Here is a 24,048-nt window from a genome sequence, read left to right as displayed (position 1 = left end):
AACCAGCATGTGGCCTCCTAAATTATGAGATTCATAAAGGCCAACTTGTCTTGCAACTGGATAAAATCCATATTAAATAAATAAATTAATTCATAAAAATACACCCTGGATTAAAAAGACCCACCTTTTTATCAGCACTTCTGCTGTGAGCTGATTAGCACATTTAGTGCTAATGTAATGTTACACTCATCCATGTAAATGGATTAAGGCATCAGGTGACAGCAGGGTGCTCAGGGCTCACCGTTTCCACCAAGTACAGTTTGATTTGCAGTTTTCCACCACAGTTACAGCTTTGTCTGGCCAGACAACTGAACACCCCCTATGGATTGAAATTGCTGGTTCACACACAGTGATCAGCCAGGCACACCTGCACCAGTTCTTGTTCTCGCTCTGGCAGCAGTCTCTGGATGGCATCTCCCTCTGCACCCAATCTCTCAGAAGTGTGTGGCTGCAGACCATGAAGTCAACTTCTCAGACCACCCAAATTCCTCATTTCTTGCCTGTTTTAGCCAGAGGTTCTCCTCATCTGACATGACTACTTCAGATTCAGTGGTCTTCTCAGTATTTCAAGCCTGGAAGATACTTGCCCATGCCTGATTCTACTCCTGCCTTCCCCTCCTGCATGAAGCAGTCTTATCCATCACTTCCCCTCTGAACATGAACTTGCCTTCCTTGAAGTCTCCCTTCCATTTTGGCAAATGCCTAAGCTGGGAAACCCAATCTCCTTCCCTGTAGAGCATATCTCTGCAAAGTACACCCCATTTTCCACTTTTGGATGAGTTGTCAAAAGCCAGTCATGGTCATTACCCTTAGAGTGCACTTACATCTCCTCAGGCAGTCTTTCACCTATTTTAAGGCTTCTTCCTGCACAGGATGACTGTCTCATCTCAGAGTGGTTGGTAATGGATGACCTAATGCAGCCTGGGGATTTGTACACTGGTCAATGAGTACCCCAGCTCATCACACGCTCTGTGCAGGACTAAATCTGAAGGATTCACAGAATCACAGAATACGCTGAGTTGGAAGGGACCCACGAGGATCATCAAGTCCAACCCTTAGCCCTGCACGGGACCATCCCCAAGAGTCACACCGTGTGCCTGACAGCGTTGCCCGAATGCTTCTGGAACTCTGTCAGGCTTGGAGCTGTGACCACTTCCCCGGGGAGCCTGTTCCATTGCCCAGCCAGCCTCTGGGTGAAGAACCTTTTTCTAATATCCAACCTAAAGCTCCCCTGACACAAATTCAGGCAGCACCCATATCATTTTAGTATTGTAGTCAAAGCTGTCAAAGCTCTTTCAGTTTGTATTGAAACACAAGGATGAAAAGTCTTGGCATGTCTAGTTCAGGTACATGCGTCAAGACAGAAGGAAACACCCTCTGCCAGCATCTTCATCTCTCCACTGGCTACCAGGAGCACAGGCAATGACCCGCTTTGTACTCTGACATCAGAGGTCTAGCCCAAGCTCAGTGAGTTGAGCCTTCACTATTAACAGACCCCTTACAACTACCCTACAGCCATATTCCATGTTAAACATGAAAGCCCAGAGCTAAGTGGAGTCAGTTTGGCCACAGAAAGCCCAAGGACCTGGTTCTCCGGACAAGACACCTCACCAGGGAAGTTGTTTGAGGCAAGTCAGAACCACCACTGCCAAGGGTAACACTGTTACCTTCACTAGACACTCACTATTGGGGTAACAGGGAATCGGCTACTTCTGCAGTTCTGAAATCAGTTCTCTGTTCTGCCACCATCTGTGTGCCTTCAGATTAACCATCGGGGTACTGAGAGCACCTCTGACTCCTGAGAAGTGCTCTTACCTATGACAGACACTGATCCACAGCCATCAGGCCAAAGTCAAATGGTCCTTGAGACTACAAAGATGAAGATTTCTATAACACTTTAAACATTTGTTCCTTCACTCCATTATCACTATAAGCTGCAGGCAGCTGTAACTTATTCCCTACTGCAAGAATCACTCTATGTAAAAAATCTTGGCAGGGTGTTAAAGCTGTAAAGAAGGCATCATGGGGAGTGAAACTGCAGAAAACAACACCGTTTTTTTTTGTTTCCCTTTGAAGAAAGGCTCCAGGAAGTGTGGTTCTTGTCCTGATGACCTTGAGAGGTACAGTCAGTAATGTCTTAGATTCCCAGTCCTACCATTTTTTCCAGGATGTGTTTGCAGCCTTCTCACCCTCAATGTGCCCACAAAAGAGTGAGTAAATGGGTAAAGACAGTTTCCAGCTTTCTCTGACCAGAGAACTTTCCATTGAAAGTCTGAGTAGGTATGAACATTTTTGGGGGGAAAGGAGGGAGAAAAGCATAAGTAGAAAAGATTTTTATTCTTACTTCCCACAAATCCTTGCGAAATAGCCTTTAATAAGAAACAGAACAAGAGCAAGACACTCAGCTATATAATATCCCAATCACGAACTGTACTGACATCTTAAGGAGAATGAGAGGATGAAAAAAGCTGTACGGTATAACAGATAAACAATCACATCAAAAGCACTACTGTGTTAATGAGACAGTGACTGCTTTCCCTCTTTGAAAAACATAATCTGAAAAAAGATTAAAAAGAGGAAAGTGACAAGATGAATACTGGAGATTGAGTGGTTTATATTGTAAGGAAAACCACAGATCACAAAATTTTCAGGTAGCTTTCTCGTCACATACTGGGAAGAACAGGCAACCTATTCCCTGGTAAAAAGATTATATACTATCTTCTTGGAGATGGTTTTGGAACCACATGCTATCACTCTAATTTAAATGAGCACACACCGATTAAAAAAAAAAGGCCAGAGAACTGTGGGGTTTAGAAATGCTTGGGAATAACAAAGTCAATTTGAAGCCTCTCTGCTTGTTATGTTTACGTTCACTGTGGTTCACATCTTAAGACGGTGATTCAGCAGAAGTGGAAGCAGTTCCTTAAGAACAGTCTATTCAGCACTGGTTTTGCTTATATCAGTGGGGCTGGCTTGGGTGCTGCAAAGGTCACTTTCAGAGGCAAGCAATCAAGAGCTTAAAGTAAAGAATGCACACAGCCAGTAGCTGGACAACATAACCACAACTCACACAAAACACATTTTATATGCAATTTCTCAAAAAAAATCTAAGTCAGCTCCCTTGCATAGGCAGCCTTGGCCATCTCTCTATTAAATATGCACCTTACAGAATTTTTCTGTTTCATTTTGGGATCTATAACACGGAGTGTTGGAAAGGGGAAATGACAAACCAAGATAAAAATAAAGTCTTTGGAGCAGTTATCAAGTCTTAACAATGTCAGTCCTAACAGATGAAAGTTTTAAGCAAGTAAGACAAAGAGACACTTTACTATAAACCCTTAACCACATCCACAGTTCCCAATATTTACATGACCAGTTCACCAGTGCAGTGGCGACAAGGGGCAGCCCACAGTACCCTCCACCTCCACCCCTGTGAAGGTGAGGCTTGGATATCCACCTGCCCAGAAACAGCCTATGCACGTAGCAGTGTGCCCTGCACCAGCCACGTCCTGAGCCCTAGCAAGTCACCTGGCACCTCACCTTTGTTCCTTCTGTCAGTAGACAGAGTTAATAAAGATGGATAAATCATATCTACAACAAGCAGCTGTAAAATTTTATTTGGATATTATAATAAAAATAGAGATTAACACTATTTTTCCAAATCTCAGACCTAGCACTACTATTTTCTTTCCCACTCAGGTGGAAAAGCTGAACAGAGGTGCACTATCAACACAAATAAATAGATAAAGTGAGCAGTGTCTGATTTTCTTTAAGTTTCCCAACTCTTTCCCAGGAAATTAAATGACTAAAGCAGATTTTTTTTGTTTTAAGAATACAGCAGTAATGGGAAAAAAAAATCAAAGAAAGGACTATTGTGTCATCTGCCTTGACTTTGGAGCAAGGCTCAAAGTAATTTATTTTTCTGCAGAGCACAGAGAGCATTAGGGACTCTAAAGTATTTAAGAAAGAAGAATTGCCATTTCTACTGCTTATCATTGGAACACTGAACCACTTATGGTTTTGATGGTGGTTTTATCCTGCTATCAAAGTATCTTGTGCAAATTTTAATTGGAATAACCCGTGGCTGGACCAGATGAAAGAGAAAGGGCATTCTCTTGTAATGCAATAAGAAGGAGACAGCCTCATTTTTAACTCCTCTGAGATTAGATCTATTCTGAATTTATCCAGGGAAGTCATGTTTGTTTTCTGGACTTAGGAATCACTTTCAGTCTGCAGTTTAAATTTATTTCATTTTTAATAATTCACATACTGATACATGTTTTGCAGTGATACCTAGAACAAATTAAATTAAAAAGTGGTCCAGAACTGCTGAAACAATAACAAAAAACAAAACAAACAAAAAGATGAAAAAGGAGAAGAGCAGCCTCTTTGAAGGCAACCTCTTTGATTACATCTGCCCTTTACCAACTGAAGACAGCCTTTCTGAATAATCACATTTCATAGTTTAAGAAAACATTAATAGAAAGCTGTGAAAATTGGAGTCCATAGAACTAGCATGAGAAAAGCTGAAGGGCAGTAACATATAAGAAAGCACTCTGAGCATCTCTGACTATTCTCATAAGGACAACAGGTACCTGTTCTGACTTACATCTTGACTCACTGAGTAGATATTGAGCAGTGTCAACACTTACACGATCAAAATTACACTACAGTACTTGGCAAGTCAAACCTCAATCCCAGCACGTGCCATAGGCTGGAAACATCACATTCAAAATTAATTTTCCTCACATCAGGTTTTTCAAACATATTACTTTTATGTTTATCCTTACCTGAATCAAGATTAGTATAGTGATCCAGCATGAATGAAAAAAACTTGGATAGCTGAGTAAGAAAAAGAAAAGAACAAAAACTGATCAGTTTAGGGGATCCAACAAGCATTAACATTCTCTTTACTTACTCAATTACTAGCAATTTCCTATTTTGGGGGATCTAAGACACTACTGTATGTTTCTATAGCATCAGCCTGCAATAATGACACAACTGGTGTCCTACTACAGAAATAGCAGTCTCTCTTTCCTTCTTTGCTATGAATTCACAGATTGACACTATACGAATACATAAAATGTTCCAGGGCTGTATTGGTGCTGCTGACACTTTTGGGTGTAATTCAACTTGCCCATCACTGAGACTATTTGCTTAGACTTGCTTCGTAGTCAGTAGAAAGCAACTGCTACAGTGCAGTGAACTGACTTTAGACACAGATGCTACGATGAACACAAAGGCCTAGAAGTTCCTAATTTCCTGTGTTGACCCTAAAGGAAGCCTGGACTCACATGCTGAGACACTGTTGCACATATATTGCCTCACAGACACGGTTAAGATCACTCACAGTATGGTGACCTGCTATCCCTGGCTACCAGAGCTGCTCTATAGGAACCTCCAACCTATGGTTGTATGGGCAGAATGGTGTCCTGATGCCTATGTAGTTATACACATATACATATATGTATGTATGTGTACACACAACTTAATTCACATGTGAGGAAGGGAAGTGGTTTTATTAATCAGGATCCAGCTTTGTAGGCAAAAAATAACCACACCCCCATTTTATTTGTGCAACCTCAGTGCTTTGGGGATAACATAACTGCTTGTACAGGAAGAATGGAAGATTACAAACCTGTAGTTGATCTTGTTCATCAGCATATTCGATTGACCGGAAGATACTCAGAGAATAGCGGCGCCTCATCTCTATCCGGGCCATTGTTGCGCGGTACCACTTCTGGATGAGGATGGCGGCTTTAATGACTGTCAAAACAGAGGGCAATGCACTATACATGGATGCAGTGTCATCCACAATGGAAATACACATGCTGCCTTGGCAGAATTTTGCAGACAGACGACAAATTCAGTCCACTGTGCACAGTCAACAAACAGTAAGATGAAACCCTGTAAAAGTTAAGACTGAAAAGCTGTTTCCTGGTAATACATGATGCCTTTACTGTTTCTGTCTTCAGACACAGATCCCAAACTAGCTGACTTGCTCAGGCCTAAAATGTCACTAAGCTTCCCCATTTCATTGTCCTGAAGACAGTACCCATGTAAGAAGTCGGTTGTCCATGACAGCAGATGGGCAGCATGTGTGTTACGGGAAGGTGAGGAAGGGAAGAAGAGCAGTTTGGCCTACCAACAGAATGTATTTCTCTGTCAAAGATGCAGTAAAAAACTTTAGATTTTGCAAGCTGTAACATGAACCATGCAATGACAGCATTTGCAACAGCCTCTTCTACCAGGAAGTTTTTTCCTGCCCAGCTGCATCAGCAAGCCATCAAAATTCAAACACTAGGATAAAATGTTAACAAATTATATTGAAGGACAGAATATGTTGCTTAAACAGACAAGCCAAAAGGTATGCAGGTGTATCTTTGGCTAGCTTGGTGAACAAAGGAACTACTTCCCAAGAATTCAATGGAACATGTCAGAAGAGCATTTTTGACTATGTGCTGAATACACGTTCCACTCAGCACTTTAAGAAGTCGTGTCTACTGTTGTCTCAGTCTAGAAAACTTCTGTTAACTTCACTGAAGAACAATCACCAGGACTGCAGCATGGAGGAAAGAGCCTGCTGCCTACAGGCCCCATTCATGCCACAGAGAGATCACATTCCTTTAGCTGCTCAGATAGAAGTTTATTAACAAATAACAATTCATGCTAATACTTTTTCCTCTGCAAAACACTAAAGAAAAGCTCTGTACTAGAGGGACAACAGTTTACACTAATCAATTATTTTAAGTGATCACCAGGAATTTTGAGACTAGGATGAATGGAACCCCTGAGTGAGAATGATTTCTTTTCTTAAACTGATAGCTATGCAGTTAAAGAAAAACCTCAGTGGAAAAGTGATTCTATTAATAAATGTATAACATTAAGGAAGTCTTTTTATAAAAATGCTTATATATGCTATAACAACACATCGTTTGCGTATTTTACCATTAATGAGTATACAGTATAGTTAAAGTGGTAAAGTTTTCTAGTCCAGACAAGACCAAAATCAGTAAAGACTCCCATCCTGTAGATACCACACTCATCCTAGAAAAATCCTCTTGCCCGAAGGAAATGTGATCCTTATATGGCTAAGAACATCCTTCATACCCTACATAAACTCTAAGATTTCTTTTATTTTCTGTTCTTTCTGGAATACCCCACCACTAGAGACCTGAAAGCTTGACACATCACAGCAAGGCTGTCACGAAGGTTTCTGTTTAGAAGAAAAAGGGGCAAAGCACAGTCACCAGCACAGAAACTGATTTCCAGCATCAGAGCCATTAAACTTCCCATTAAACCCCTCTGCGTTGCTTAATGGTCCTGAGCACTTAACATGGCACAATTCCACAGGCATCACATAAGAAAGAGACATATCAGTCACTGTGGTTAATGTTGCAAATCTAACAGAATATTTCCTGTCTTTTTTTTTTTTTTTTAATTGTACTTATTACAGTGCTATTATTCTCAGGACTGAATCAGAACATGATTTTCACACATGGCTAAACTGCATCTGTAAAAAAAATTGTTGTCAGTTGCAGAAGGTCTCTACACCAGCAAGTACTTGTTAAATTCATGTTATTAATGCATTAGAGGGTTGTACAGCCTCAGGTTGCAGACAGAATGATGGTTCAGCATTACTTGACTAATGCTGAAGTATAGAAGGAAAACTACCCAGCAAGAAGACAAAACACTGCCCAACAAGCACACAAAATTATAAGCCAGCATTGGGCTAATCAAGTCTGCCCCACGTCCATGTGTGTTGATGGTTGTAGACTGAGAAAGAGAACAGCTTCTCATGCCCACTCCAAGCTTATATGCTCTCAGAAATATTCCCAAGTATCTCATCCCCACAGCCTTGCAAGGCACAAATATGCACAGCATGCAAACCAAAAGAGGAAGGGCTGCCTCCCAGTTACAGGTAGGTCTGTGACTCCAGATGTTTCCAGCTGCTACAAATGCCAAGTAGCATCCACAAAGCTGAGGTCTACTCTTAAACCAGTCAGCTTGGATCCCTGCAGCCATGAGTGAGAGCTTCCTACTTTGTAGGCACCAGTTTACTGGGACTTGTGTCCTGGTTTGGTAGCCAAAAAGAGCCTTCCTTTTGAACCATCTCTGCTCAGCATAATAATGTCCTAAGACACTACACAGTGCCATGTAACATGGCTCTCTGCAGACCTGTAAATTGTGCTTTAATGACAAATTTTGACAGAGAACACGAAGGGTCTGAAAAAAGGTTTGAGTCAATCCTGCCTGTGCAGAGCCTTGTGTGTTCATTCCAGAGTGGGGTATCATTAAAAGCAGGAGGAGGATGCATAGTTTAATTAAACATTTAACCAGGTACTGTGGAGACTTTCAACTGACAGCCTCAGTAATTGTCAGTGAGAATGACAGGCCAGGCACTTGGTAGGCCAGAAAACCGATTCTGATAGTCATTGCAATAGCTCTGCTTCATCACACTTCTTTCATAATCAGTCACCCACCAGCAGAGAAATTGGGGCAGTTTGCCCAGGAATCCTGTAGTGTGAAAGGCCATAACAGGTCCCCCTCTTACCTTATCCTCTAAGCTTTGCCAGTGACACAGTGAGCACAGACACATCTGAAATTTAGCTTCTGTCCCAGATGCTGTGAATCTTTTACAACCCAATCTGTTGATGTTAGAGGTGGTCTGAAGTTGTCTTCCAACCTCAGCCAGCATCTAAAATCTGTGCACTCTTTTAAAAAGAAAATAATTTTCTCTGAATGAGTATTTTGACAACACAATTGTGGGGAAATGTTACCTTGCAATCCTCTTCTAGTGTTACAGAGATTACAACCACTTGCCCTGAAGACAAAGGCAACACTCACCTCTCTCTGACCTTCTGTCAGGTACAGATCTGTTGCACCCCATGGTTCCAATGCTGCTGCCTATCCGTTTTAATTGCTGCTGATATGGAGCATGTTCCTCTCAGCTGTTAGCATTACACACATTTCCTGTGCTGTTCCTTCAGTGATGAGGACTACACCCCTCCGGGCTCCTCAGCTCTTCCCTAGCACTCCTGCCAGGGAGGAGATTGGGAGGGAGGGAGAAGGAGAAAAAACCAAAAGTGTTTGACAACACAGAATCTGAAATACCTACAGCACAACTGTACAGCACATCCTACACAAACTGGACCTGATGAACCATACTAGGTTTCTTTTTCACATCTGATTACTATCGGCTTCCATTGAAAAGAATTTGACTCAGTAATTAATACAGTTTACTTCTTACATGTTAGCTTAAGGTTCACAGGTTAGCTAAAAGTGCACCAGTCATTTCTTAATCAGAAAAATTGCTATTTAAAGCCTTACTACTAGGGACAAGGGACTACAGAGTCATGTTACTCTTCATTATTGTGATTTGAAAATTGGAACTGCAGAATTTTAAAGACTTTAAATTACATCTGATACTACTGCTAAAGAAACCCCAACCCTCAGCCCTCCTTACACTCTATGGATTTTAAAAGGTGCCCTACCACACCATTTATCACTTTATCCCTCAGTGTCATCACCACCAAATTTACCAGAAGAAATAGTGCCATAGCAAATCACTTCATTATCAGATTTCATTTAAATAAAACATTCAATTTTCTGTTGCTTTTCTACTGAAATAATTCAAAGAAAAGATTTTGTTTCATTAAATAAATGAACAAAGTCCATTTTGAAGTGAAGTCTTTTGGGTTTTCGTCCTGGCACTTGCTCAGCTCTTCACTAAGTAATATCATTCACTAATGCAATACATTCCCTAATCAACAAGTTCAAAGGAATACAATTCCCCTGAGATACAAAATGGATCAATTTCTAAGTAATAAGAAAGTCACTGATGCTCTGAGATACTGAACTTTGTTTTAGCTAAAGATTTCTTATGTGATCACACTGCCCCCTCTCTCTCCTTGTCTCCAGGGTTACATGTCTTACATCTAAATTATTCCATTTGTTGTTTTGTTTCATTGATATTCCTTTTAACTTGGGGTTTAAAACAAAGAAGAAATTCACCAGCATAAAATGAATGCTTAACTACTATTTTCCTTTGGCTTTACTAGCAGAAATAAAATGAACAGGAGGATACAAGACAAAAAAACCCACAAATGCATAACTAGCTGACCTTCAATTTCAATAATTAGAAAACATTTATAGTTGTGGGACTATATGTGTAGTTTTCTACATTCATTGTTATGTATGATATCCTGTGACGTCATGTCACTTCACGTTAATATCACACAAGTCTTTACAGGTCTGGGGCTATTTTTCAGGGTCCCACAACACAAGTGTATCCTACACTTGAGCTGGGTCTCACACCTTATGAGTCAGTAATTATTTCAAAAAAAGAAGGATTTTAATTTTTTTCTCTACAATGAACTGCTTTACTTCCCTCTGAAGGAGCTATCATGAAATACAAAGAAGTGCTGTTATATTAATTTTGAGCCAAAGTCTTTGACAGCATCAAATATGGCAGTTTGATAAAAGCTCAAATTTGTTTTCTCTCCAAACAATTATTGCTCTCCTGTACACCATCTCCTCACTTGTCCTCTTAGGAGAATCTCATCTTCATTAGTCCATCAAACAAGCCAGCCATACTTGAATTGTGATCAGAAGAACAGAACTTACAGTCTAAGTCCTACTGCAGCGAGACTGTCTTGATTAAAGGGCAATGCAACTGGCAATGGGAGCCCCAAACAGAACCATCATTCCTCTCAGGGTTCCATCCAAACCACAGCAAACAATGGGCTGACCCAAGGAATGGGGGTCTGAATCACCTTCATACCCTGCTTTCAATGACTTAAGCTTTTCTCCCAGTCATCCCCACTCTTTCCTTCACATACCTCTAAACTCATGGACTTGTAGCACTTCCTTGAGCAAAGAAATAAAAAGATAAATGTGGAAGCCCAGGAAAGGTTTGACTACGAGCAGTGGAAAAAAGACATTGAAATATGCGAAGAGATCTGCGGAACCCCGGATGAAAACACCCTCTCCACGTTCATATAAAGAAACGAGACTGTTGATACACCCTGCATTCATGTTCAAGTTTAATGTTCATTGTACTTCTACCCTTTATTGTACCCTAAGTCCCCAGTTGTAAGAAAAATCCCTCAGCATTGTGTACCCCAGTTCATGTCCTTCTCCCTGACTGGGCTAGAAGTGTCACATTGCAGTCACTAATTAATTAGTAATCCCTTGTTTGAATATTTCCTCCCCTTTTTCCTTCTTATTGGCCTGTATTAGCATGCTCCTCCCCAGTTCCTCCCCTCCTTCCAGCACTTTCAGTCCTTACCCTATATAAGCCGAGTTACCCCTTCAATAAAGGACCATTTTATCGTCCATGTCCAAAGTGGTCGAACCCCTTTTTCCTCTGGGCTGCGTCAGACAGAGACAGAGAGACAGAAATTTTATTGTGACAGCAGAAAATGAAGACTGAAACATATTCCTCAGAGCTTGGAGGAAAACTTGCACAAACATATCCTATCATTAAACCTCTTAAAAAGGCCAAATCTGACCATCAGTGAGCTTGTCCGGGGGAGTAATCATCACCTTCAGTCCCAAATATCTGCATTCTAAAACGGACATAGCAAACAGTCAACTACCTTTTCCTGATGGCTTTTCAGCTGGCTACAGAGACATCCTGGCTGTCAACCCGCATGCCCAGACTCCAGACCATGAGAGTAATTTCTGTGAGCTACTTACTATGCAGTGTAACACTGTCTGGCAAAGAATCATTTGCCATCCCAAAATTCCCCCCAAATGTTGGCTGATGAAACAAAAAGCTGGGATTTTACCAAGATATTGAAAGAGATACAAGGTAGCTGGATGAGAATTTGGGACACAGCGCTGCGTTAACATTCTGGATACTATACCACTGATTTACGTTAAGAAAGAATCTGGCATGTTGACTAAAAAGCAGGCAGTAATTCAATTTCTACAAGCCAGTGATCTCTCCCAGTTTTAGACATAAGTTCAAGAAATTGCTACATTTCTCTCAGTTCAGCAAAAAGGCAATTTTATCATGGACAGGCTCTGAAGACACAGCCCATCCACTGAAGCAAAATAAAGTGTCTCTGCAATCATGCCAATAGACATGCACAAAGCTAAGCCAGTGGCACATGCTGCTCTTTTCTGGATAGGAGTTGCTGAAGGTATACTCTGAAATTTGGGGTTCAGAACCAAAGCTGTCAAGAGCCTGATTTACAGAGATAATGAACCAGCATAATTTGATCTAGATGTAACAGGTGCAGCCTAAAATCAATCATGCCTCCAGTTTGTCAGTCACATAAAGACCAGGCTGCATCAAGAATAATAGGAATCTTGTAAAGATTTATAGCTGACTTTTAATGAAATCAGACAGCAGGTCCTTTGGGCAGAGAGCCATCCTTTCAAGCACACTTCATCTTTTAAATTAGATGAGCTGTGCTACGGGCAGACAAGTATAAGCTAGGTCAAGCCTAAGGATATGGGAGACACATGAGTAAGAGCCACTAGGTTTTAAGTTCTTATTCCTGCATATTTCCATTTGTTTCTTACCTTTGATAAACAAAAATGAAAGACTTCTCCTTTTATTTTGGTTGGGATGGAGTTTCTGTAAGTATGCTACTTCCCCTACAGATTGCTTCAATGGCTATCTCCAGCAATGTGCCTCCTTGCACTACTCACCCCTTTCTCAACCATATTTGTGAACAGGTAGCTATGATCTCTTCCCATAACATGTCTTAGAAGGTACATGGAGTTGTAGAGGTGCTGAGACAGGAACAGTTTCCTGCATAAAGATCAGATGGATGGATGGGTGGATGCTTCCAATGACAGAGGCTTTCCTTTGATGCCATCTTATCCATTGTTTAGTTTACTGTGACTCACAGATTTCCTTTAGAATTGTTTTCTTTTGGAAATGAGGACTGCAGAGAACTGAGAGATGCTATAACATGGTTTTGTGATGGATTTGCTTCTGTGTATTGCTGAGGGAATGAAGCTGGAAAGAGCAATATACCCTAGAGAGAAGAACGTAGACATTAAATGACAACATCCAGGTCAGGACCTGCACAAGGACAACTCTTCCAAACTGTCTTGTTACAATTGTCAAGGATGGGAATCTAGAGATGAGTTAAAGATTTCATTAGCTAAAAGACCCATCCTGTGGAAAGTGGGATGAAGCTGCCACTGTAAACCAGTAGAATGAAATGGAATCTGGCTATGGCACAAGAGCTGTAATTTTGACACCAACACTGAATTTGGTCTGCCAAAGGGCTGATATGAGAACATCAAACACAGGCAAATCAAATATGTGTTTAGGTTTCCATTATTTTACATCCATGGGACAAACTAAGAGGGACTTCCAGTGATTATATATATCTGAAATAAAGAAGCAAGGAAGCCCTTTTGTTAACAGTTAATTTCTTTAGCCTGCTCAGAGAAGCAAGGCTAGTCTCAATATAGAACTGATGGAATAATTTCTATCAAGTGGCCATGTTGATAGACCTCAGTGTTGGGGCCAGGAATCAATAGGGAATGGATGTAGTAACATACAGGAGAGCCAGCAAAGCTTGGAAGTGAATAGGATGGAGGCAGACCAGTTTTTAAGGTGGACTTATATTCCTGAGCCAAAAAATGCACTGCAAAAAGAAATAAAAGCAAGAGCAGCAAAGGTGTGAACATGCAGAGATTGTTCAGGCAATTGTTCAGTTCAGGAACTGCATGCAAATCCAAAGAGAATATGTAGAAAAATGATGGAAGAATGCCAGTTCATGTTATTTATAATCAAAAAAGGATACGCTTACACAAAACATTTTCACTTTTTTGTGCAGAAAATAACCAAACAAAGCAAGCAGCCTCTTTTTTTTTTTTTGTGCAAGACTTTGATCAGAATGTTTTTTTAAAAGAGGCAGAGTATCAAATACAAGTGTACAAATGGGGTGCAGATCACCTTGAAGAATAAGCAAAGCCATCATATCACTTTCCAGAAATTTTAAATGCCTCTAGGGGGGATATTCCTCTAGGACACAAGGAGAAAATTGAAAATCCTGAAGCAAAGTTGGTTCTAGTAAACTGGATCCAACTGGAGCATGAAAGTTAACACACTTTAAGCAAAAAAGCTGGATCACACACTGTCCTGCAGTTAATGAGCAGGCTCTTAATGACATGCTGAAAAAGCAAAGCTTCAGAATAAATATGTGTTGAAATATGAGCCACTTTAAAAATTAAATTCATGCTTTAGTATGGTTTTAATAAAATTTAAGTTAGGCATCAGAACAAGGTTAAAAAATATCATCATAAAAATTATTTTTCCTAAAACAGAATACATGGAATACAGTAGTCTCAAAACTATTTGATCTCACCTGTACTTAGAAGTTCTGGATAACTGATTCAGTCCAGGTCAGACTTTAGTGTTTGAAGGACACTGATTTTTTCAGGGTAAAATCATAAAAAGTGCCACATTCAACTGTCATTTTGTAAATATACTATTTAAAAGTGAGTTAAAAATATATATATATCCCACCCAAACATATTACTTTTTATTCTTTCTGCGTCAGCAATACCGAGATTTTTTCTACAAGAGTACCTTTAGAAGATTCTTTTTTTTAAGAGAAAGCAACTCCTGAGGGGTCAGCTCTGCAGAACAGGTGCTCCAATTTTCTCTGGGGCTCTGGAGCTCAGGAGCTGCAATGCACTTGCTCTTCACCTACTTATACAGCTTCCCGAGAGGAAATTTCTTGAACGCTGCTCTTCAGAAACAGCCAGGGGAAAATGCTGTTTTCATCGTCCAAGCTGGTGTGAAAGCTCATGGCTGCAGCCCTCCAGCTGTGCTGTACGTGTGCTGTAGCAGAGCTGTTTTGTCACCATGCCTCCTGAATCTCAGGCAGAGAGAAAGGGATGGGCTGAAGTTGCCTGTTTCACATCTGAAGTCACATGGTCTCTTTTGGCCTTTCTGCTGTGTTGAGGCAATGATTTGCATTTTAGCAGATCCAGCACACCAGAAAAAAAACATAAGGCTGTCCAGGTATTTGGTCATCTGATGTGACTGGCATGCTTATGAAAGCCCTTAAGGAAAGAAATACTGCATTTACCACAAGGCATTGTATCTGCATGCTAGTGATATAGGTGTTCTCCAAAACAGTCATACAGAATCACAGAATATGCTGAGTTGGAAGAGACCCACAAGGGTCATCAAGTCCAGATCCTGGCCCCAGCCAGGACCATCCCCAAGGGTCTCACCATGTGCCTGAGAGTGTTGTCCAAATGCTTCTTGAACTCTGTCAGGCTTGGTGCTGTGACCACTTCCCTGGGGAGCCTGTTCCATTGCCCAATTACCCTCTGGGTGAAGAACCTTTCTCTAATATCCAACCTAAATCTCCCCTGACACAACTTCAGGCCATTCCCTCGGGTCCTGTCACTGGTCACCAGAGAAGAGATCAGTGTCTGCCCCTTCTCTTCCCCTCACAAGGGAGTTGTAACTGCAATGAGGTCTCCCCTCGGTCTCTTCCAGGCAGAACAGACCAAGTGCCCTCATCTGCTCCTTATACGGCTTCCCCTCAAGGCCCTTCACCATCTTCACTGCTCTCCTTTGGACGCCCTCTAATGGATTCATATCTTTCTTATATTGTGGTGCCTAAAACTGCACACAATATTCAAGGTGAGGCCTCACCAGTGCAGAGCAGAGCAGGACAATCCTTTCCCTTGACCAGCTGGCGATACTTTGCGATGTCCCCCAGGACACAGTTGGCCCTCCTGGCTGCCAGGGCACTGCTGACTCATATTCAACTTGCCATCGACCAGAACCCCCAGGTTCCTTTCCACAGCACTGTTTTCCAGCATCTCGTTCCCCAGGCTGTACATATATCCAGAGTTGTCCCAATCCAGATAATGGGACAAGTATGAAGCACTCAAATCTTACGTTCAGAAGCACTGCACTAATGCTTGTACACTTCATTTCTTCATGTGCATGCACATGTTCTCACCATAAATGCATGACTGGAACTCTGTGGACTCAGTTCATGTTTTGGCTCATCTGCTCCTTGTGTGATTACCAGGAAGGGATCGGGCAAGCCAAGAACGCTGCAGACTTGCTTCCCTGTGTGGTCAGGAAGACGTGGTTTTGCGTGCTCTGACATTAAACCCTGACCCCTGGCAGCCGGGCCCAAATCTCTGACCCAGCTCATCTCCATGCTGACCCCTGACTCCGTCACTACAGAGGTGCCCAGGGAGGGGCAGAGCCATCACGTCCAGGGTGATTTGTTACTGCCCACTGCTAACACAACAGCCCCTGAGCAGTCTGCTCCACCTGGCACTGTATCCATAGCATGGGCACACTGCGATTGGCCCAAGAAACCACTCAAAACTAGGAGGTGCCAGTAGAATTATGATATTGTAATATCACCAGTACAGTCTTGGGCCCAGTCCTCAGCATCACTCACCCTCACCAGGCCACCTTTCCCCCAGGCTTTCCTGCCACCCCACTCCAAAAGCCAGGGAGGGGCTGCTTTCTGCAGTACAGTGATGGAACAGAGCACAGCAGCCCCTCCTGTGGGGCCAGGGAGGGGGCCTGCAGATTCAAAGAGGACCAAAAATTATAAAGCATGCTGTGGTGGGAGAAAGCTCCACGTGAATGGGCACAAGACGGAAATCACTGTGCCTCTTGCTCTGAAACCTCTCCAGGTGATGGAGTCCCATCAGGACTGGATAGGGAGCAAAAGACTTATGAGAACAGAGGCAAACAAAGAAAGCTCTTCACACTCCTACCCCTGCCCCAAAGGTCTAATAATACCATAATATGGTATTTTCAGGAAACTTTTACCATCAATCTGGTGACAGTTCTGTTTTGGCATCAACAACCACTGTAAAGGACAGAATGATCAATTTTTTTTGAGACGGACCTTTATTAAGATGCAAAAGATATCTAAAATGCCAAACCAGCAAAGCAGAAGGCATATGATTGACTGAGCTAGTCCTTTAAGGTCCTGGACTCCCAGACACAACCTTCCACTTTCAAAGCTGTTCTTCTCCTTTGAGATGAGACAGTAAATGGAAAGCACACCAAGCGCAATAATTCTGCACGGCCCAGAAGAGTTTTGATATTTGTTTTTCTGGCAGGATGCATTTTCCCTGATCAGAGTTACAGTAGCTAATCATTTATGTATGATCAGGCTGTTCTGCCAAAATGCATGCAAGCAAAAATACATCACAACCTCTTTCCACTGCACTCTTGGGATAGACATTATTTATAAACATTTACTGTACCTGATAAATTCATCTCTATTGCCATTTACCAAGATCTCTGCATAAGGAGAGGCTACAACGTTTGCTCCAATGGCCAAAAAATCCATCAGAAACATTTCATCCAAGATCAGCGGGAGAGAGATCAAACCCTTAGCAGTTAGGTTCTTCAGGACATAAAATCTCCACTGCATATTTTCTTTTGTTACTCATGGAAGTCCTCCATCCTCTGTCTCAGTGATCTGACGTGACCAAGCAACCTGATAAAGAGTCAGTCTTGCTGGACTGAGCCACCTCTCCAGTTACCTATGGGGATCACAATAACATGCAAATTGAGGAAACAGAAATGTGCTTTCCAAATTAACCTTTCCTGTTCAAGTCCAAGGAGATAGGCCGTACCAAACAATGCCATTTTCCTTTCTACAAAGGCAAAGAGAATGTGCCATTCCCACCAACAAGGTCACACATACTGCTGCTTTTTTGCTCAGCAGTCATGTATCACATGCACATTTAATATGCTGAAAAGAGTTTTAGCATCAACAGCTGTAACAGAGAGTAGGCCAACAAATTCTGACAATATGTGGTTAATCAGTCTAGAATGACAAGGAAAAACCCGGTGATGTTGCTAGTGTAGAAACTGGGACATCCTTTTACAGGCAGCCCTTGTGATGTAATGGCATACATTCCGTTTTCCAAATACTTCAGAAACATTAACCTCCTGAGCAAGCCTTCATGCAGGCATTCCGCATACATAATTCAAATTCTGCTTTAGGCTTATTTCTCAGAAGCACCCACTGCAAAGTGATGTAACTGATATTTTTCAAAAAGACTGAAGATAATCATAGTTGAAGTGAATGTGCTCCTTCTAAGCTCTAACCGTGATTTCTCCTCCTCTTGCTCTACCAAGGTCAAAGAAGTATTTTTATGTGACTCAACAAAGTGTTTTAAAGTACTAGCCAGGGGACAAGTTCCTGACTAAGAGACTTTGATGTCCAGTCCCAACCAAAAAGCAAAAAAAAGAATAGAGAAAATGAAGAAAGAAATAAATATACAGAACAATTTTAAATTCAGTCAGTAAGATGACAGAAATCTGTGTTCACACATTAGAAGGAGTAGGTTAATTTGTGTGAACAGAAAAAGAAGTGTCCCCCCACTGACAATTCTGGGTGAGAAGGTGAAAAAAAGGCATCAAAATTAGCATCCTTGGCAAAAAGCACACAAAATCAGAAATGTGAAAGAAAGGCAGTGGTAGGGCCTCAAAGCTCCTGAAGGCCAAGAAACCAGACCAGAACACTATGAAAGCATCAGGATACCTGCTGTAAAAAAATTAAAAAATTTTTTTTCAAAAAAGGAAATTTTCCTGAATTATCAGATGAATGCTGATTATTTTGGGAAGCAGTGACTAATGATCTAATTTGCACAAGTCTACCTCCGTCACGTTAGCTTCAACCTTCACTTGGAGCTTATAGAAATGATAGCTATCTACAGCACTCAGGTTTTGACAGATCTTAGTAAAGAAACATAAGGAAAAAGAAATGGGCATAAGAATTGCCTAACAACAGCTTGATCTGCATTTTGTTGGTCTGGTGAACCATAAGCTGCACAGACAATGCATTCCTGATGTCTCAAGCCAACCAGATTGTCTCTTCCCAAAAGGCACCTTCTGGGTTAAATCAGGCTCTCCAGGTCAGGAGGGTAAAGAAATCTGCTGTTTCAGCAAAATGGTATTAATTTTGGTAGTCAAGCCAACCATGATATTTAGCCACAAACACCATAGTCTTTTGCTTACAGGCCCCACGTTTCTGAAAATTCACAAGCTTATCTTTTATATTCCAAACTCTGTTTGTAACTTTTAACCACAGTCCTGTAAACATTGTGCAGGTAACTTAATTTGTGCTCCTACAAGCCACTCACTCCCTGTGGCATGTGAGGCGAGGTTCAGTGTGCTGAGGACCGCGGTAATGCAAATAGTGCAAAACTCCAGGTAAAACGTAACAGATGTGAAAGAAGGCAATTACTGTGGGGTGTAACAGATGGCATAAGGTTCCTGGGTGAATGGATACCTGATGCAGATGGGCAGCGAACAGGAAGGGTCCAGTCCCAGAGTTGTTCCCAGCACAGCCCGACCCGGCCCTGGCCCTGAGGGCGCTGGGTGAGCGCGGGCGCGGGGCGCCCCCTGCCGGCGGCGGGGCCATACGGGGGGAAATCCCTCCGTCCTCTCCAGGGCGGATTGTGAAAGCCAAATCCTCCCGCTTTCACGCCTCCTTTTAGAAACACGAACGAGCGTGTCCCGTGCTGTGCCCCAAGGGATCGAACGTCTCTCTTTTAGATCCATTAAGGCACCGCGCAACAGCTTCCTCCAGGGCGTCACTGACACAAATGCCAGGCTCTGCCTTTTCTCTCAGTGCGTTATTCTTTTTAAAAGGCCTCCTGTACCGAGAAAATCACCCACACCTTCTTCCCCCGCTGAAAAGAGCTGGAACACCTCGCAGAAAGCAGCGAGGCGCTTTCCCACGACTGGTGTACACGAAATCCACGCAGCCGGGCTCCCCCGGAGCAGCGGGGGCTCTGCCGCACCTCTCACGGAGCTCGGCCCGCCTCTCCCGCGCTTGGGCCAACCTGATGTGACACGCTAGGCCAGCGACCTTTGTGCTCCACTTCTCCGGGAGAACGGCTCAGCCGGGCGAATCCTGGGAGCAGCAGGATGCGCAGGAAGGATTGCCAGCCCTTTCCGAAGCGGGGCCGGAGGCAATGACGTGAGGAGCACACGGTCTGAAGGCAAAGAATGGATTCGGTACAGCATGTATCGAATACATGCAAGGGAAAGGAGCGCCCACAGCACCCGCCTAAGGCTGTAACGCATCCCTCGTTCCCCGGGCTTGTTACCTGCCCCTGCAGGCCGTGTTCGGTGGGGCGGAGCGGGGCCCGCGGCTGCCCCAGCACGCAGGGGCACAGAAGCCTTACCTGGAGCTACTGAGGTGATTTATGCCCTTCACTGCTCCTCTGTAGCTATGTGAGGGGCAGGAAACGCATTAGGGTAATTTTTGATTACTAGAACTGTTTTTAATCAACTAGTGATTAAGAAGAATACAAGAACCTTCCCTGCTCACCAAAGGAGGGAAGCACGGCCGGCGTTTCGTCGATAGGGGCAGTGCCGCGGCCGTTAACGCGTGTGGCGGTTCCATAGTGTAGTGGTTATCACGTCTGCTTTACACGCAGAAGGTCCTGGGTTCGAGCCCCAGTGGAACCAGCGCCAAGTTGTTCTTTTTCTTTTTTGGCTCACCGTGAGTTTTCATAATTTCCTTCGAAGCGAGGAGGATCGGTTTAGCTGCTTCCTCCTGGAGACGAGCAACTTCATAAGCACTTAAAGAAAACCCGAGTCCTGCTTGCGGCAGAAGGCGGAGCAGTGCGTTTCGAGGGGAGCAGAAAAGCCCCTTAAGTGGGAAACCCTGCTCCTCAGGACCCTTTCCACACGCTTTAACCTCGCGAGAGGAGCGCTTCCCTGCCAGCGCGGGAGAGGCATCACCACTTCACCATCGTCCCCTGGATGGGTAACCAAGGAGACCACAGGCACCAGCGGCAGCCACAGCGGAGCCGGGGAGAAGTAGCAGCCTGTGCCTCCTCCCGAGCAGGGACAAAGGCAATGGTGGAGACTGCAGCCCGATGCATCCCCAAGGAGATGCTCACCGGGACAGACTGGAGCACAGGTCCTTTCACCTCTGTGCTTGGAGAAGAGCTTGAGTGCTGGGGAAAGGCGGGCGTTTTTCACAGCACACAGCTAGCAAGGACAGTTAACTCCATCCTGATTTTTCCCCAGTACTGTGTGTACCGTTTTTATTAATTAGGAAACAAAGAGCCATCTCAGCTTGCCTCGCAGCAGTTTAACTTTTAAATTATAACATGTTGTCTCATTTTGCACGTGCAAGTCTGTAGAAAAGGGTAACCTCTGGGCATGGATACTGGTACAGCGTCTGTCTGTGTGTGTAAGCCCCAATGAGTGCTGGGGCTCAGACAGCTCTGCAGCAGGAGGACAAGGAGAGCCCCTGAGCTCTGCTGACCTGGAGTTAGCTCTTGAGTATCTTTGCAGGATCAGAGTGGGAGGGTGTGATTTACCTATCTTAAAGATTAAAGAGAAAAATTACCTTGATCAGTCTTAAGAAACTTTCTTTAATCATTATATATTAAGAAAACTATTAACCTTTGTCAGTGCTTGCTCTTACTAAAGAAACACTCTGAGGCATGGGCAAGCTACAGTTAGAGATTGCAGAGCAATGCAGGGATACCTGGGCCAGGAAACAAAAGCTCCTTTGGGTAGAAATCGCCCATACTTCACATAGTGAGACCTAGCATACTAAGATCATAACATTAAACACCATAACAATACTTAAGGGCCTGTGTATGCCACAATCTGAAAGTGCAGATGTACTGAAGTCTGGCTTTCCTCTGCTCGTTTTGCTTAGCAGTGTGTATGCAGCTCACAGGAGGTGAAGCCAAAGCAATGTGTCCCACCGCTTGGGTAAACTGTTTTCCACTGACTGCCTGCTTCCATGATACAAGCTCAAAGGTGTGTCAGGCTTAGTTAGACTTCTCCTAATGTAGGATATGCAAGCTTCTGGTGTAGGTACTTCCCATCTAATAGGGATGGTGATCCCATGGTGCCTACCCTGCCATTGACAGCCAGAGCACCCCCAAGTGGGTGTTACAGAGAGTGGGCCTAATCCTGGTGATCAGCACAGGGTAACTATCTGCATCATGTTTTCTTACATTTAGGAAAAGAGACCCTTTTCAGAAAAGGACTTAAGCTCACACTTCAGACTTGTAGAAAGAATATTTTATTCTAAGAGCCAGATCTTAAGTGTGTGTAGATCAGAGTAGCTCCATCCATTTTGAGAGGATCCAGCTCCTGATGGTTTGACTCAAGCTCTAAAAGTGCTGACAGTCTTGCTCTCTCCACACATCAATATCCTGCTTCTGAGAGATGTCCATGGTTCACACGTACATGTATAAATGTGTATTTTGTGCGTTCCCTAACTGTGATAAAACAAAAGTGTGCCAGTCACACATTCCTGCTGAGACATTGCGTGCCATGTGTGTTCAGCTTCCAGACGCACGAATCGATGCGTGGCACTCTGATTTAGCTGTCTGGCACTCTGACTTTGGGAGAAATATGAAATTGCTATGTGGAGTTGCACTTCTCTCACGCACCAGTACTTTTGCCTCCTTCTTCTCCTCTGAGGCCACACACACACAGTGCCAGTCAGACTAAAAGCATCTCAGTGGTGCAGGGTGATCTTTGTGTTATTTCCCACAATCTGGAGGAATAAAACACACCAAGATTTCTGAGGGCTATGAAAACATATCAGAATGTCTTAAGGCCAATGGGACATGAGCTACAGCTGGAGATGATGTATGGCCAAAAGAGCAAACCCGCCCAGTCAGTTCCTGCCCCTGTTTTACACAGCAGTGGGGATGTCACCAAACTGTCATAATTTGGGTCATTTGTACTAGTCTCAGTTTTGTTCTGTAATCAATGTCAGACTAATTTTTTTCCTTTTTAAAATTTTATTTTTATTTTTTAATAAGGGCAACTGAAGCCTTTTCTGGTGCTGTATTGTGTACTGGCTTTTAAATGTTTTCTGTCTTCTGTACCTGAAAATATTTCCCTGTTTTCTAGGAATTAACTACATTATTAATTTAGCAATGTTGTCTGCAGTGACAGTGTGGTTTTGCTCTTTACAGTTATTAAAATGAAGGACCATCAACACCATTAGACACAAAGGGCCTGAATTGCATACTATTTATACAAGGACTTTAATTTTAAGGCTCTTCTAATCTTCATGTGAGCCAGTTTAATTTTTTGAATGCTACAGACACTTTTTAAACAAAGTCTGCCTTTCTTTCTTTGTGGAGGGAATTTTATAATTGGGCAGCCACCAGTCTTAAGAGTGTCCCTTTGGATGAAATGCCCTTTGATAAGAGCTGTGCTATTGTGCACTTCTTACAAAAAATCAAAACCTATTTGGAGCGTGAGGTTGACCATAAACCAAACTGATTTTAAACTGCTCGGGGTCATGGAAGAGAATTTGGCTTTTTTTTTAAAAACATGGTAGGTGATTTCTCTCTGTGTGGGCAGCTCTGCTTCCCCGTGACCTGTGCTTACAAGACCATAAGGTGAGAGGCTGAAGCCCTGGTCTGGTTTTCCAAGAGATATGTGGATGAAGGTATTTAGGGATTTTTAAGCTGGGATTTTCGGACCCATGGGATTTAGATACCAGCTGCTCATCATGGTAGAGAGAGAGTAGATATCTGAGTGTCTTCAGCAGCTCTGGAAATCTGTGTCTCTGTGGCAGACCATTTCAGACTGGACAACAAAAAGAAGGAGAGACACTCTTGTCTGGATACTGTGTAGAGCCTGGAGTAAGATGCTGCACTGCAGCAGATGCCCAGAGGCTGCCCTGGTACCCTCAATGAGGCTCATGTTTTTTACCTCCTGTCTGGACCTTCTGGTGGGTCTCGCTGCCCTGAGAAGGGTGTTGCGTATGAACATAAGACAAGAGGGCATGGTCTTAAGCTCTGCCAGGGGAGGTTTAGGGTGGATATTAGGAAGAAATTCTTTACAGAGAGGGTAATCAGGCATTGGAATGGACTGCCCAGGGAGGTGGTGGATTCTCCATCCCTGGAGGTTTTTAAGATAAGACTGCATGTGGCACTTAGTGCCATGGTCTAGCAACCACAGCGGTAGAGGATCAAGGGTTGGACTTGATGATTTCGGAGGTCCCTTCCAACCCAGCTGATTCTATGATTCTATGATTCTGTGTAGATCGATTGAAGTGG

The 24,048-nt window shown here is 43.0% G+C and overlaps 1 protein-coding gene and 1 non-coding gene across 2 annotated transcripts in view; one reads left to right on the top strand and one right to left on the bottom strand.

Annotated features, from left to right (window-relative positions):
* The window catches only part of PPEF1 (protein phosphatase with EF-hand domain 1), a 34,664-nt gene extending 19,414 nt beyond the window's left edge, over nt 1-15,250 (bottom strand). Inside the window, exons 1-6 of the mRNA XM_064646714.1 lie at nt 14,514-15,250; nt 12,664-12,995; nt 11,291-11,373; nt 8,848-9,038; nt 5,639-5,766; nt 4,791-4,842 (exon numbers count right to left, since the gene is read on the bottom strand). Of these exons, the coding sequence (XP_064502784.1) occupies nt 4,791-4,842; nt 5,639-5,766; nt 8,848-8,890 (223 nt within the window). The 5' untranslated portion in view covers nt 8,891-9,038; nt 11,291-11,373; nt 12,664-12,995; nt 14,514-15,250. The remainder of the gene's footprint in view (nt 1-4,790; nt 4,843-5,638; nt 5,767-8,847; nt 9,039-11,290; nt 11,374-12,663; nt 12,996-14,513) is intronic.
* Nucleotides 15,251-20,391: 5,141 nt separating this feature from the next.
* Nucleotides 20,392-20,464, top strand: TRNAV-UAC (transfer RNA valine (anticodon UAC)). The gene has a single exon. It is a non-coding gene; the product is annotated as a tRNA-Val (tRNA).
* The last annotated feature ends 3,584 nt before the right edge of the window (nt 20,465-24,048 follow it).

This window comes from Pseudopipra pipra, chromosome 2 (genome assembly GCF_036250125.1).
Source record: "Pseudopipra pipra isolate bDixPip1 chromosome 2, bDixPip1.hap1, whole genome shotgun sequence".
NCBI classification, from domain to species: domain Eukaryota; kingdom Metazoa; phylum Chordata; class Aves; order Passeriformes; family Pipridae; genus Pseudopipra; species Pseudopipra pipra.
This window is presented reverse-complemented; position numbering and strand designations above follow the sequence as displayed.